General features: G+C 41.1%; 1 protein-coding gene across 1 annotated transcript in view; it reads left to right on the top strand.

Annotated features, from left to right (window-relative positions):
• LOC119803225 (SAP domain containing ribonucleoprotein) overlaps positions 1 to 11,682 on the top strand; it is a 55,023-nt gene extending 43,341 nt beyond the window's left edge. Inside the window, exons 10-11 of the mRNA XM_038314378.1 lie at positions 9,663 to 9,752; positions 11,407 to 11,682. Coding sequence (XP_038170306.1) covers positions 9,663 to 9,752; positions 11,407 to 11,448 — 132 coding nt within the window. The 3' untranslated portion in view covers positions 11,449 to 11,682. The remainder of the gene's footprint in view (positions 1 to 9,662; positions 9,753 to 11,406) is intronic.
• Positions 11,683 to 14,872: the final 3,190 nt, after the last annotated feature.

Raw genomic sequence — 14,872 nt, 5'->3', positions numbered from 1 at the left:
AGGTCAGATGGGTTTGGGAACTGAAGCAGGGAGGTGACAGCTGTGTATTCAAGCATTGAAGTGTTTCTGAGAGAAACCATCAGTGTTGTATTCACCCTGCAAGTATGAAATTGGAAGCCTACTTACCATGGGATATCTCACAAGGTTTACTTATTGGAATTCAAGGCCACCTCGACACTAGTTTCCCGTCGTCCCCTAGGCTCTGCTTTTCATCTTGTCAGTCACATTGTGGTAGATTCAGGAAAGTGATCCGAAGGCCCTTTTGCCTTACAACCTTAAATTCACTTAGAAAATCATATTAGCCTGAGAATTGCTGACATCTTAATGCATATTATATCATTTACAGAAATCACCAGCTACTTGTTACTTTTGCAAAGTATAACTGATTTGGGCCTGGGGTTAGAGCTCAGTAGTAGCACATTAACATATTCAAGGGCTCACATCCTTATATTGTGTGTGTAGAGGACCAAGAAGACAACTGTCTTAGCTCATGTCAAACTTCTTTAATCACTCCAGAGGAAAGATTTTCTGAGGGAAAATTAGTTGTAGTGCCTTAGGTTTCTCCTTGTACAGGTGTCTTGACTAGGTCTCCAGATTGGAATTTGTCCTCACCCATGGCATAAGAGGACTGATGGATGAATAATTTTGTTGCACTCACCAGTAAAAGGGTACCCTGCTTTGGTCTCTTAAGATAAAAATGAGGATTTTTCTTATTTGAGTCCAGTGACTACTTCTGTCTTGGGAATTTCTGAGTTCAAAACTTTTAAATGTGCCTGACTACACTTCAGGTCCTGTTTCTTGTAGTCTCTTTGTAGGACCGAGAATCGTGCTGCTCAGATTGAAGGTGGTGACTGTTTTAAGTGCTTGAACAGGACACTCATTGTGTTTTTGGCAAAGTCTGAGCAGTACTTGTGTGTTCAAGATAAAATTAGTAAATTTTGTAAAAATGTTCTTTTCAATTTGAATCTTGAATTAAAAGTTGAGTTTGGAAACCAACAAAAGTTTGAACTCATTTTTGGAGATACTAATGTTGGCATTCTGCTGGGAAAAAAAGAAAATCACTTTTTTAAAACTGTTTTTAGTTGCCAATTGCTGTAGGTAATTTTCAACTGTGTTCTTAATTCCTGGCTGCAGTGAAAATGGTTGCCACACAAGCTCTTGAGTCAAAATATGTAGTTATAACCTAGTACCTCCTTTTTGCTCCCTTAGAATATTTGCGACATTTAAAAACATTCCTGTTACATTAGGGTGGAGTAAATTCTTTTTGTTGTTGTTGAGACAGAGTCTCACTGTGTAGCCCTGGCTATCCTGGAACTCACTCTGTAGACCAGGCTGGTCTTAAACACACAGATCTTGCCTACCTCTGCCTCTTAACTGCTGGGCTATCCCAGGTTTGGGTGAAGTCAATTCTTAAGAGCTAGCAGCAGCGCTGTAACTAACCGTATCATTTTACTTTCTAAGCATTTGCCTCTGATACTGATTTGGATCACTCTGGATTTTGTATTTCTCTCTTCCATTTCAGTACTTCTGGCTCCTTTTTCCTTCCTTCCTTCCTTCCTTCCTTCCTTCCTACAGTACCATGGATTAATAAACATTAATAAACCCAAGGCCCTGAAGAGGCTAGGCAATTGTTCTTATCACTGAACAGCATTCCCAGCTCTTTCCAGAGCTGCATTCCCAGCTCTTTCCAGAGCCTGAAGGTGCTTGTACTTCAGAAAACCTTGAAGTCCCATCTGGGCAGAATGCAGAGACACAAGAGACAGACAAGTGAACAAATTACAAATGAACTTCCTTGCACTTGCTTCTTGCCAAGAGAAAGACCCATTGGAGGAGAAAAATGCTAATTTAATTGGAAGTAGAAATTGCATTAACTTTTTGTGTTTCTTTGATCATACCCAAGATTATGTTAAAGCAAAATCTTTTTCTTCATTTTACCTCTGCTGTAAAACTGTCCAGTCTAAAGGGTATTTTCTTATATATTAAGTTATATGAGGGCATTTAACTGGTATATTCTAGTGCATTTATATTTTGGAGAACTGAATAGTATGGATTAATTTAGATTGTGTAAAGCCACAAATATGTATTTTCCACATTATACCTGTATTGAAATGTTTTTTTTTAGTTTTTTAGTATTATAAAATTTAGACTGATGTAACTAACAAAAGATAAAGTGACATCCAATTTATATAATAAAGCTTATACTGTATGAAAAAATAAATAAAAATTTTGTTTTGAGATAGGATTTTATAACAGATTGACTTTAAAAATCATAATTCTCTAACTGCTCAGTAACTGGGATTATAAGCTGTTGAACACTGGACTTGATCTGGGCCCCTCTTTTCTAGTAATATTTTCTTTTTCAAAAAAATTATTTATTTATTGTTTATTTATTTAGTACACAATTTCTGTCTGTGTGTATGCCTGCAGGCCAGAAGAGGGCACCAGACCGCATTACAGATGGTTGTGAGCCACCATGTGGTTGCTGGGAATTGAACTCAGGAACTTTGGAAGAGCAGGCAGTGCTCTTAACCTCTGAGCCATCTCTCCAGCCCATAGTAATATTTTCAAAATCACTTCTCAAAGATAAAGGACACTCTTGGCTCTAGACTTTGTAGCAGTAGAGAAAAGTATAGTTGCATTGCTGTTTACATTGTATAAAGTTTATTGGCAGGTTGCTTATGAAAAGCACATTTTGATCTGGGATTAGAAAGAAAAATCGATATCTCCCTCCCAGTAGCCTGATGTGATAGACAATTTAGTAATGTAGAGAAGAATAAACACGCATCTTTTTTTTTTTTTGGTTTTTCGAGACAGGGTTTCCCTGTAGTTTCTAGAGCCTGTCCTGGAACTAGCTCTTGTAGACCAGGCTGGCCTCGAACTCAGAGATCCGCCTGCCTCTGCCTCCCGAGTGCTGGGATTAAAGGCGTGCACCACCACCGCCCGGCCATAAACACGCATCTTTACAGTAACTCCAAGGTAAACTTAATCAGCATCATGAGGTTAATTTTATAAGATCTTTATTTTATTTGTATTTGGATTCCCAGGGCCTCAAGTGGTGTTTGACCTAAAGGGATTCTATTGATAATTTGAATAACGAATGAACTAATTTTATGATTGCGGTGCCATTGAAAATGTTGATTTATGCCTAATATGAAATATATAATCCCAACACTAATATTGAAAAAGAGGCTGTTGAGTTTATGGCTGTCCTGTGCTACATAGAAAGATCCTGTCAATATAGCAAAGTAATTTTACATAAGTCAATGAAAGCATTTCTTCAGGGGTCTAGAATTAGAATCTCTGCTCAGTACTAAGCTTCACTCCTGTATGTATTTGTTTTTCCAGTTGTTAATCATTATAGTTGATTAAAGACAGTCAAGCATATGGTAGCCAGATTTCAGAGACCTAGTAAGAATGGTAAGTTAATAGTGCTCAGTGGACAAGACTATACATTGTCCTGAGTATTCTGCCACACCTAAGTGTGTGTGGTTTTTCGAGACAGGATTTCTCTATGTAGCAGCCTTGGCTGTCCTGGAACTCACTCTGTAGACCAGGCTGGCCTCGAACTCACAGAGATCCACCTGCCTCTGCCTCCTGAGTGCTGGGATTAAAGGCGTGTGCCACCATGCTTGGCTCACACATAAAATTTTAACTCTACATCTGATCACCTGTTCAAATATCTGGAGTTTCCTTGGTAACCGATTCGTGCCACTGTTGTGATCCTGGCTTGTGTGAAGAATGACTAGCATAGTGAGCTTCAAAAATTGTTGGTAGTCTCAGACTTCAAGGCACCAGAAGGAATGTGCCAATAAAAATACTTGAGGGTAGGGAGATGACTCACTGGATAAAGAAAGCACTTGCTGTTCAAGTTTGAGGTCCAGAGTTCAGATGCCTAGAACCCATTTAAAAGCAGTGGTAGCCATCCTGTAATATCAGCATATGGGAGGCAAAGGCAACAAATTCCCCAAGCAAGCCAGTTATCCCAAACATGATCTGAGTTTGACAATTATCAGAGACCCTGCTTAAATATAGTAGGTGAAGAATGATTAATGACACCCACATTAACATTGGGTCTACACACACACATGTACCTGCACACATACAAGCTCACATACCCCTCACACACACCTGAATTCTATATGGTATATGCCTGTAATCCCAGAACATGGGAAGCTGAGGTGAGACAATTCAAGGGTTCAAGGGCAGCCTGGGTTACCTGATTAAAACAAAACAGCAATAACAATAATCATTATAATACCACCTAATATTTATTTACCTCATATGATAGTTCCTATATGGTAAACACTTTTTTGTTTGTGTGACTTTTATCTTAGAGCATTCTTGAATGTCTTAGTAGTTCTTTCATTGCATCTTTTTCTTAATATTCCTTGAGGACTTGGCATATATATAAAAGAACAAGAAGAGAAGCCAGTTTGGAAAAAAATAAGAGTACCTTCTAAAGGGCTCAGTTTGCACTGCCTTTATAGCGGGAAGCACACTGATGGGTCTGCAGAGCACATAGCTACTGTGGTAGAGCACCTGAGTTGGTTTCCAAACCCATGTGGGCAGCTCCAGGGAATGTGACGCCCTCTTCTGGCCTTATCAGGCATGTACACATACTCACATTTAAAAATAAAAATAAACCTTTAAATAAAAATAAATGTTTAGCAGGCTGGTGGTGGTGGCACACACCCTAATCACAGCACTCCAGAGGCAGAGGCAGGTGGGTCTCTGAGTTCGAGGCCACCCTGTCTACGGAGCTAGTTCTAGGACAGCCAGAGCTACACAGAAACCCTGTTTCAAAAACCAAAAATAATAAATAAATGTTAAATAAAAGCTTATTAAATGTAGATTATGCTTTCTGTCCTGCATGCTTCCTCTTTTTTTCTTTTCTTTTTCTCCTTGTACTTTTTTTTTTTTTTTTTTTTAAGAGGGGAAGTGGATCTCTTTCTGGATCTCAGGCTGATCTTAAACTTGTGATGACATTGTACTGAGTGCTTGGGTTATAGGCATGAGCTACCACATCCAGCCTATTCTGTTCTTTTTGTTATTCTGTTCATTTTTCTTTTTCATTTTTTTTCTCTTTGGTTTTTTTAAGACAGTTTCTCTGTGTAGCCCTGGCTGTGCTGGAACTCTCTTTGTAGACCAGGCTGATTTTGAACTTAAGACATCCTACTGTCTCTACCTCCTGAGTGCTGGGAGTGCGCTGGGATTAAAGACGTGTGCCAGCTCCACCAGGCAATGCTCATTTTTCTTGTGTGTGTTATTCTTCTCCCTCTACTAAGTGGGCACCAGAGATGAACTCGGGGCATCAGGCTTGACAAGTAAGGGTCTTTACCTGCTGAGTTATCTTGCCACTCCCTGTTCTTTTTTGTTCTTATATGGGTGTTAATTCTTACTTTATAAATGAAATTTTTGTTTGTTTGTTTTTCTTGTATTTGGGACAAATTATTTAGTCCTAGATATAAGTTATATGTTTTGAATTTACATTTGCTGGAGGGAAATGAAGCATTTCAGATAGAAACATTTCTTTTCTTGAACAGGAGTATTCATGAGGAGAAAAAGTGTGATTGGTGTTGAAAGATTGAGGGAATCATGGTGAAGGGAAAGGCTGACAAGGACAAACCACACTAGGTCTCTGCTCCTCGGGTGCATGAGCTCATTTCTGTGCTTGAGCTTGGCCTTGGGGAATATTGGCTTGGTAAATGCAGAGGGAGAGGGAGAGGGGGGGAGGGGGGAGGGAGAGAGAGGAGAGTCTTTTGATTGTGGTGATTTCCCTCCGATGGGTCTTCCTAACCAACAAATCCGAATCTGTCAGTCAGGATGGTGTGACATTTATTGTATGTTTGTTTCTTTGAGATAGTATCAGTGCTGCAGGGTCAGGTTGGGAGATCATAAGAACTGTGTTGATTAACTGACACTGTTCATTGCTGTTCCCTGAAGGGCAAGGAGGAAGTGTGTAATGTTTTACTCTGTTGTCTTTTTGAGGTGCTCACCATGCAGCTCCCAAATAAATCATGCATGGTGGCTTAGTTTTATGAATGTCCGGCCTTAGCTTGGCCTGTTTCTTGCCAGCTTTTCTTAAATTACCCAGTCTATCTTTTGTCTCTGGATTTTTATCTTTATTTCTGTATATCTTACTTTCAGTCTTATTCCGTGACTGGTTGAACCTTAACGTCCTCCTCTCCTCTCTTTTCTCCTTCTGTTTATCCTCTCTGCCTGCCAGCTCCGCCTGTCCTTGCTCCTGGCTGTTCAGTGCTTTATTAGACCATCAGGTGTTTTAGACAGCCAAAAAAAAAAATCACAGCTTCACAGAGTTAAACAAATATAGCATAAACAAAAACAAGACACCTTAAAAAAATATTTCCCAACAGGAAGAGCTTCTAGAAAGGAGTTGAGGGTACTGGGTTTGGGAGGTAAAGGCTGGCAGGGTGTTTGTTGGACTGAGGAAGATATATTTGGAACAGAGGCTTTACCTAAACCTCTAAGTCCCCTGGTCTGAATAAAAAAGAAGCTTGTCTGGAGTCAGTGATAATTAGTCAGGACCTTTTCTTGGCTCATTCTTCCCTCACCTTTCAGCTCAAAAGGTGAATTCATACTCTCCATCAGAACTAAAACTAGGCAATAGACTGCCCCCTGACCCCTCCATACACACACACAGTTAAGGCAGGGTGGCACATACCTGTAATAGAAGCACATGGGAGGAGGTCATCCTAAGGAATTTAGGAAGTTTAAAGCCAGTTTAGGCTACATAAGACCTTCTCTTCCCATGGAACTGGAGAGAGGGTTCAGTGGGTAAAGGCACTTGCTGTGCAAACCTCATGATCTGAGTTCCACTCCCAGAACCCATGAAAAAAATGGAAGAGAAAGGTTGTGGGGAAAAGGTCGCTTCTGTATTGCTGGTGGGAATGCAAGCTGGTATAACCCCTTTGGATGTCACTGTGGCGATTTCTCAGAAAATTAGGAAACAACCTTCCTCAAGACCCAGTAATACCATTTTTGGGTATATATCCAAAGGATCTTTAATCGTGCCACAAGGACATGTGCTCAACTATGTTCATAGCAGCTTTGTTTGTCATAGCCAGAACCTGGAAACAACCTAAATGCCCCTCGACTGAAGAATGGATAAGGAAAATGTGGTACATTTACACAATGGAGTACTACACAGCAGAAAAAAATAACGACATCTTGAATTTTGCAGGAAAATAGATGGAGCTAGAAAACATTATTCTGAGTGAGGTAACACAGACACAGAAAGACAATTATCACATGTACTCACTCATAGGTGGTTTTTAAACACAAAGCAAAGAAAGCCAGCCTACAAACCACAATCCCAGAGAACTTAGACAACAATGAGGACACTAAGAGAGACTTACATAGATCTAATCTACATGGGAAGTAGAAAGTAGAAAAGGACAGATCTCCTGAGTAAATTTGGAGCGTGTGGACCTTGGGGGAGGGCTGAATAGGGGAGGGGAGCAGAGAAAAATGTAGAGCTCAATAAATATCAATAAAAAATAATTAAAAAATGGAAGAGAAATGACTTTACAGGGGTAACCTCTGACTGCAGATGCCCTCCATTATATACACATAATAATAATATAATAATAATTAAAATACACAAAAAATGCTGGCTCACCATATTCCCGATGAACATGCATTTTGTAGTAGGATTTATAAGGTAAATGGCCTTCAGGTTTATTTGTGCTTCCAGTGATGGCTGTTTCAGCTGTAGTGTAGTGTTTGTGTTGCTTGGTGCTCTCTTAGTGTGGAATTGAAATTTTTTTATTCATTTTATTTTATTTATTTTCGTTCGGGTCAGAGTTTCTCTGTGTAGCCCTGACTGTCCTGAAGCTCACTCTGTAGACCAGACTGGCCTTGAACTCAGAGATCCACCTGCCTATCTATTCCTCCCAAGTGCTGGGATTACAGGCCTGTGTCATCACCGGCCAAAGGCAATTTCTTGATTGGGGCTTGCTTGCTCTTCTTTTTTTTTGTGGGAGTTATTTAGGAGGACGGGAGGAGGGAGGGAGGGAGGGAGGGAGGAAGGAAGGAAGGAAGGAAGGAAGAAGGGAAGGAAGAAAGAAAGAAAGAAGCGAGAGATATAGAGGGAGAGGAAACGAAAGACGTATATATTCGCTCCCTCCCTCCCTCCCTCCCTCCCTCCCTCCCTCCCTCCCTCCCTCCTTCCTTCCTTCAGTGTGCCTGTGGGCCAGAAGAGGGCACCAGATCTCATTACAGATGATTGTGAGCCACCATGTGGTTGCTGGGAATTGAACTCAGGACCTCTGGAAAAGCATCCAGAGCTCTTAACCCTGAGCGATCTCTCCAGCCCCCACGTGTTTCTTTTTAAATTATAGATAGATAGATAGATAGATAGATAGATAGATAGATAGATAGATAGATAGATAGATAGATGATAGATAGATAGATAGATAGATAGATAGATAGATAGATAGATAGATAGATAGATGTGGGTTCATGTGTATATGGATGCCAGAGGTCAACCACGGGTGTTATTCAGGTACTGCATGTATGTATGAGTCTGTCTGACTGTCTCACAGGAGAACTTGGATGAATCAGTTGTGGATGTCAGGAATCATTCTCAGGTGAGGCGGTCTTGCCAGCAAGTGCTTTTATTGGCTAAGCTGTCCAGCTGGCTCCACTGTGTTTTTTGAGGTAGTCTTGCATTGGCACGGAGCTTACTGATTAGGTTAGACTGACTGGCCAGTGAACCCTAGAGATTTATCTGCCTGTTTCTTTCTCCTCAGTGTTGGGATTAAAAACACATAGTTCCTTATCCAGTCTCTCACATGGGTGATGGGAATTGAGTTTATGTTCTTATGTTTATACATCTAACATTATACTGTGTCTGAGCCATCTTAGCCTTTTAGCTTTTGAGACAGTGTCTTGCTATATATTTCTTACTGGCCTGAAACTCACTGTACTCCAGACCTCTCCTGAATTCACAGTCTTCCTGAGGCTTTCTCCTAAGTGCTGGTATTACTCTTACCACCATGCCTGACTGACTTTTTTCACTGTACTGTTTTGAGGCTACTACTCAACGTAAGTTTAGTTACTCTTGCATACTGCATGCTAACTGTATTAGTCTCTTAACACTATAGGAAAACACTATAAAAGGTTGAGAAAGTTGATAACAAAAGTTGCTTAGTTCACAGTTTAGAGGCTGAAAGTCCAAACAACAACAAGGGTCCCCCATCTCATTGGTGGTGTTACATCATGGCAGGAATGTTGCAGGAGGAGAAAATCACATTTCCAAACAGGAGGTCAGAGCATATACAGAGGTTAGGTTTGTTAGAATGATTTGTTTTCACAAGAATCCACTCAGGCTTCCACAAGAACTGTCTTAATCCTTTCTGAACAAATACTGCGCACGGCCTAGACATGGCCTTTAGTGCCCAACCTCTTAAAGGTCTCCTCACTTCCCACTGTTGTCACACTAGGTATTCCCCAAACTTACAGCACATGAATCCTTGCGGCCAAAGTGCAGCTAAATCACAGTACAAGGGTGTTTATTTTCTTCTCTGTCTTTTGATATTTAAGGTTGGCTTGCATGTTGTAACCAATAAATTAGTTTTATTCCTATAAACTTTGTAAATAGAGAATAACTTGTTTCAACTGTTGCCTTTATCCTTTGACAGTCTGAGGATGATGAGAAGCTGAAAAAAAGGAAGGAGAGATTTGGGATTGTGACAAGTTCAGCTGGAACTGGAACCACAGAGGATACAGAGGTGAACTAAATTTAGAATACTTCATAGAGCTAGTAATACAATCAGACAAAACCCCACCAAAATTGTGTGTGCATATGCACACACATGCCCTCCCGTGTCAAGGCTTCTGTGTGGGGGTCAGAGGACAACTCTGGGAGTTTCGTTTCTGTAATTGTGAGCTTATTCAGGTGGACTGGCTTGTCGGCATTCTGGAGACTGAACTCAGGTTTTCAGTTGTTAGGCTTGCTTGACTGACACTTCCACTTGTTTCTTCGTCCTTCTAGGACTCGTGTGTGTGTGTGTGTGTGTGTGTGTGTGTGTGTGTGTGTGTGTGTGTGTGTGTGTGTGTTTTCTCTGTGTCCCCCTGGCTGTCCTGGAACTTTCTCTCTAGACCAGGCTGGCCTCAGAATCACAGAGATCTGCCTGTCTCTGCCTCCTTGGGATTAAAGGTGTGCACCACTAACACCCACCTTTCTTTGTTTGTTTTCATTTTTGGAGACAGGGTTTCTCTGTAGCTTTGGCGCCTGTCATGGGACTCTCTTTGTAGACCAGGCTGACCTCAGACTCACAGATATCCACCTGTCTCTGCCTCCAGAGTACTGGGATTAAAGGCGTGTGCCACCACTGCCTGTCTCCTCTCTGTTTTTTGAGACGGCCTCTCACACTAAACCAGGATGTCACTGATGGGTTAGGCTGCCTCGTCAGTGAGCTCCAGGAATCTACGTATCTTCCCCTATTCAGTGATAGCTCTACAGGCACAGTCCTCATGGTTATTTGTACAGTAAGCATTTTACCAACTGGACAATCTTGCTAGTCCCTAAAGTTTCTTTATAAATAAGTATATATGCCATGAAAATTATAAATCAAGAGCTGGAGATATGGCTTAGCAGTTAAGATGAAATCTGCTAAAGAATATTAAGACACAAGGGAAAAGACTCCATAAAAAAAAAAAGCAAACCGGTTGTAGTGGAGCATGCTGGTAGGATTTGCTGGCAGAGGCAGAGGCAAGAGGAACACGTGTTTGAGGCTACTGGTAGTGGTGGTGCGCATCTTTAGTCCTAGCACTAAGAAGGCAGAGGCAGGAGGATCTCTTGAGTTCAAGGCCAGCTGTCTACAAAGCTAGTTCTTGAAAAACCTAATGGGGGAGAGGGAGGGAGAGAGAGATCCATAATAAGGACTTTCTTGCAAACACCCTTTCTTCTCCAACTTACTCTTTCTGCATTGAAGAGTCAACTTCTTTGTGAGCTAGAGGCCTAAGTCATAGCTACTGCCTCATTGTAGGTGCTCTGTGGAAAGTATTGCTCACCGTTGTCCACTGAAATCTTGCATTTTCTGCCACTCTTTCCTTCTCCCATTTCCCTTGGTTGTTTTCCCACCTCACACCCTATTTATTTAACCTTTATTTTTATGTTATATTTTGTTTGTTGTACCTTTGTTTTTATGATATGTGTATGGATGTGTTTTGTCTTCATTTCTCACCTTTTTTTTTTCACGAAACCTCTCTGTTTCTGACTGGATAGCTGGAGGGATTCAGGAATATAGTCTCTGGCTTGAAGTCAGTGGTTATCTCTTCTTGGGCCTTTTGACAGTTAATGTGGGTTTGGGTTAAAGCTGACATAAACTTAATCTTGCTATTGTCTTGCAGTCTAATTTTTTTCTTGCTTTTTCATTACAGGCCAAGAAAAGGAAAAGAGCAGAGCGTTTTGGGATTGCATAATGAAAAGTTCATGCTTTCTGCCCCATAGTGGTTTCCATTTCTCAAACTCTTGTTGGTTTTTATACACACACACCCTACACACAGTCATGTGCCTCACAGTGAGGAAGTGTGTGCCTTAGATAGGTGCATCCTTAAATTCCAGCAGCAGTTTGATTTAACTGCTACTCTGCATTAAGGTTGTTATATTTTTGTTTTTAATTATTTTGCTTATTAATAAAAAGAAAGAAAAGAGAACATGTGTTTTATTAGGTGCTCCTTTAAATTCCTAGAGCCAGATTAGACCACACAGGGAATGTCAATGAAAAATATTAGGGGAATTAACTGTAATGCCTTTATCCCATAGGAAAAAAGATAAGAAGATTGAGCCTACCTTTTAAGCTTCTTTCTTATCTTCTTCATACTCAGAGATATGCTTTTTATTTATTTTTCATGATGAGGCCAAATCACCCAAAGCTTGAAATAGCCAGGCGTTGGTGGCACCTGCTTCTAATCCCAGCACTCAGGAGGCATAAGCAGGTGGATCCCGGAATTCAAGGCCAGCCTGGTCTACAAAGTGAGTTCCAGTACATAGAGAAACTCCTGAAAAAGCAAATAACATAACCTTTTGAGATGATGTGGAGGAAGTGGGAGATTTTAGGGAATGTAAAGAGTAAGACGTCGGGCTGGTGACTTGATAGTCTTCTGCTTTAAGTTAAGCTTGGATGAATAAAATAGAATCCAAATGGTCTGACATGGTACTCTGATTAGAGCAGAAGTCAGTGTATGGGAGCTTGGTGGTTATAGCTCAAGAAGGCAAAGGGGCTGGCCGGTCCTTAGGTAGGAGTATAGAAATCCAAAGCATGACTATATGTCAGAAATATTAAGTATTGTTACCTAGGTCATTGGGCCATATGCAGAACAAGATGCCTGGTTTTCGTTTGCTCCCCTATCCCAGTACTGGGATCAAACATGGCCTTGTACCCGCTGGGTAAGCTCTTCACTTACTACACAGTGGTCCCAGCCATGCCTGCACTTTGTAGTGAGGCTTCTGGGTTACTTTGTCCTCTTCTGTTGCAGGATGCTATTGCAGCCACAGCAGTGATGTCTTAGATATCACTAAAATTCACTTTCCTTTCTGAGTCACCTAAGTAGGAATCATTTGGTTGTTTCTCTAAGTTATATGTAGATCTGAAACCTGCTACTTAGCCTTTTTGATAAGTTAACAGAAGTCCCTTCCCTATATCCTTTTTTTTCCCTCCTGGCCTGAGACGTGCTGTGTCGACCAGGAGGCCTTGAGTCAGCCTTCTTAGAGCTGTGATTACAGGCAGGCACCACCACGCCTGCATGGGTTTTTCATCTTAGTCTCTATATTTCTGGATCAATAAATGCTTGGTTTGGAGATTTCTTTGGGAAGATGAGAAAGGTGGGAACCTAAGTTTAGACACTTCAGGAAAACTTGAGTGGCGTCATGGTGAACAGAGCCAAGGTTGCTCATTTATTGTATAATTTTTCACCTCCTCAGCCAAATGATGTAATTGGATGAGGTTCTCTTCCCATCATTCTCTTCTGCCGGCCCCACCCCCCTTTTTTACACAAGACTGTAACCTCCAGTTAATTTTTTCCTCTCCACGGTGTCTTCTTCTGAAAACCAGAAAATTGCTGTTTTGTATTAAGAGTATAGGCTCATTAGGATTTATATCTCAGAATGATTATAAATAAATAAATATTGAAGAAATAAAGTTGATGTAGATAATACAATGTAGCAGTAAAGGTCTTTTAATTGAGGGGGGTTGGTTATTGTTTTGTTTTTTTTTTTTTTTATTTTGAAGACAGGTTTTCTCTGTGTAACAGCCCTAGCTGTCCTGGAACCTGCTCTGTAGACCAAACTCACAGAGACCCACCTGCCTCTGCCTCCTGAGTGCTGGTATTAAAGGCGTGCTCCACCACCGCCCGGCTTTATTTATTTATTTCTGGGACAGGCTGTCTCTGTGAGGTAGCTCTGGCTGTCCTGTAAGTCCCTACATAGATGGGGCTGGCCTCAGATTCACAGAGATTTGCCTGTCTCTGTATCCTCAGTGTTGCTATTAAAGTCACTCCTGGTGTCTGTGTTTTTGTTGTTGTTTTTGTTTGCTCGCTTGCTTGTTTTTTGTGGTTTTTTTTTTTTTTGTTTGTTTGTTTCCAATATAGGGTTTCTTTGTGTTGACCTAACTACCCTGGAACTTGCTCTGCAGACCAGGCCGGCCTTGAACTCAGAGATTTGATACCCCCTATGCTCTGGGATCAAAGGTGTGCACCACCACAGCCCCGCTCTGATCTTAATCTGTTTATCCTCCATAACCTTGCAGAGACACACTCAATTTTAACCTCAGTTTCTCTTTGATCTCTCCTGCCCCTCATTTTTGAGGTGGTGTCTCACTTTGTAGCCCAGGCTGGTTCTAAATTCACAGCATTCTTCAGCTTCAGCCTCCTGAGTGCTAGGATTCGTAGTGGTGGGATTTCTACCATGCCTGGCTAAGATTCTTTTATGGTTTTACTTTTATATGCATGTGACGTGTATATGTGTTCATATGGGTAGGTATGTGTGCCTGTTGAAGCTGGTAGTCCAATCAGGTTTCTTCCTCGATTGATCACCATGAATTTTTTGAGACAGGACCCCTTACTGAATCTGCAGCTCATTGATTTAGCTACACTGGCTGGCCAATAATTTCCAAGGATCCACCTGTCTCTAACCTCCAGTTCTGCAGTTACAGACAATATTACTAGACCTGTTTTTCTTTTTTAAATGTGGGAACTAGGAGTCCAAACTCAGCGTCTTTATATTTGAGCAACAGGCATTTACTTACTAATCCCAGGTCCTCTTCTTTTAAGGTATAATCATTGTTTTTAGTTTGCTTTACCGAGATCTTAAACCAAAACCCAGAGTCTGATTTTGTACCCCTGACCTGCCTCAAACTCACGGAGGTCCATCCGCCTCAATTAAAGGTGTGCACTACCGCTCTTGGCTTTTCCCAAATTTTTTATGGTGCTTCCCAATTGTGTAGTTTTTTTTCCTTTTAGTTAACCTCTTTTGTTCCATTTCTCCAGCTGTTCATACATTGATCAGAATATTCTCTTAACTTCTAACCCTGAGCATCCTGTTCTGTGTCCTTTTAGTCATTTTTGCACAGTGAGCGTGAATAGATCAGAACGCCTATGTTTTTACTAATTTAATCCTTAAAGCACAAGTCCGTTCTGTTTGACTAGATAGTCCTCTAGGTTTGGGACCTAAGCACTGCTCTTCATCCCCCGGTTAATGCAGAATCATCATTCCCCTGGAGTTCTTAAGGGATTTGGTCAGTGTTATAGCCACAGTGAGGACTGGAACCCTTAGCTGTGACGCTGTACCTTTTTAGGGCTCTGTCCACCCTGAGAACAGCTGAAAGCAAAAAGGCTGGAAGCTTTGGGG

Source organism: Arvicola amphibius, chromosome 17 (genome assembly GCF_903992535.2).
Source record: "Arvicola amphibius chromosome 17, mArvAmp1.2, whole genome shotgun sequence".
Classification (NCBI taxonomy): domain Eukaryota; kingdom Metazoa; phylum Chordata; class Mammalia; order Rodentia; family Cricetidae; genus Arvicola; species Arvicola amphibius.
This window is presented reverse-complemented; position numbering and strand designations above follow the sequence as displayed.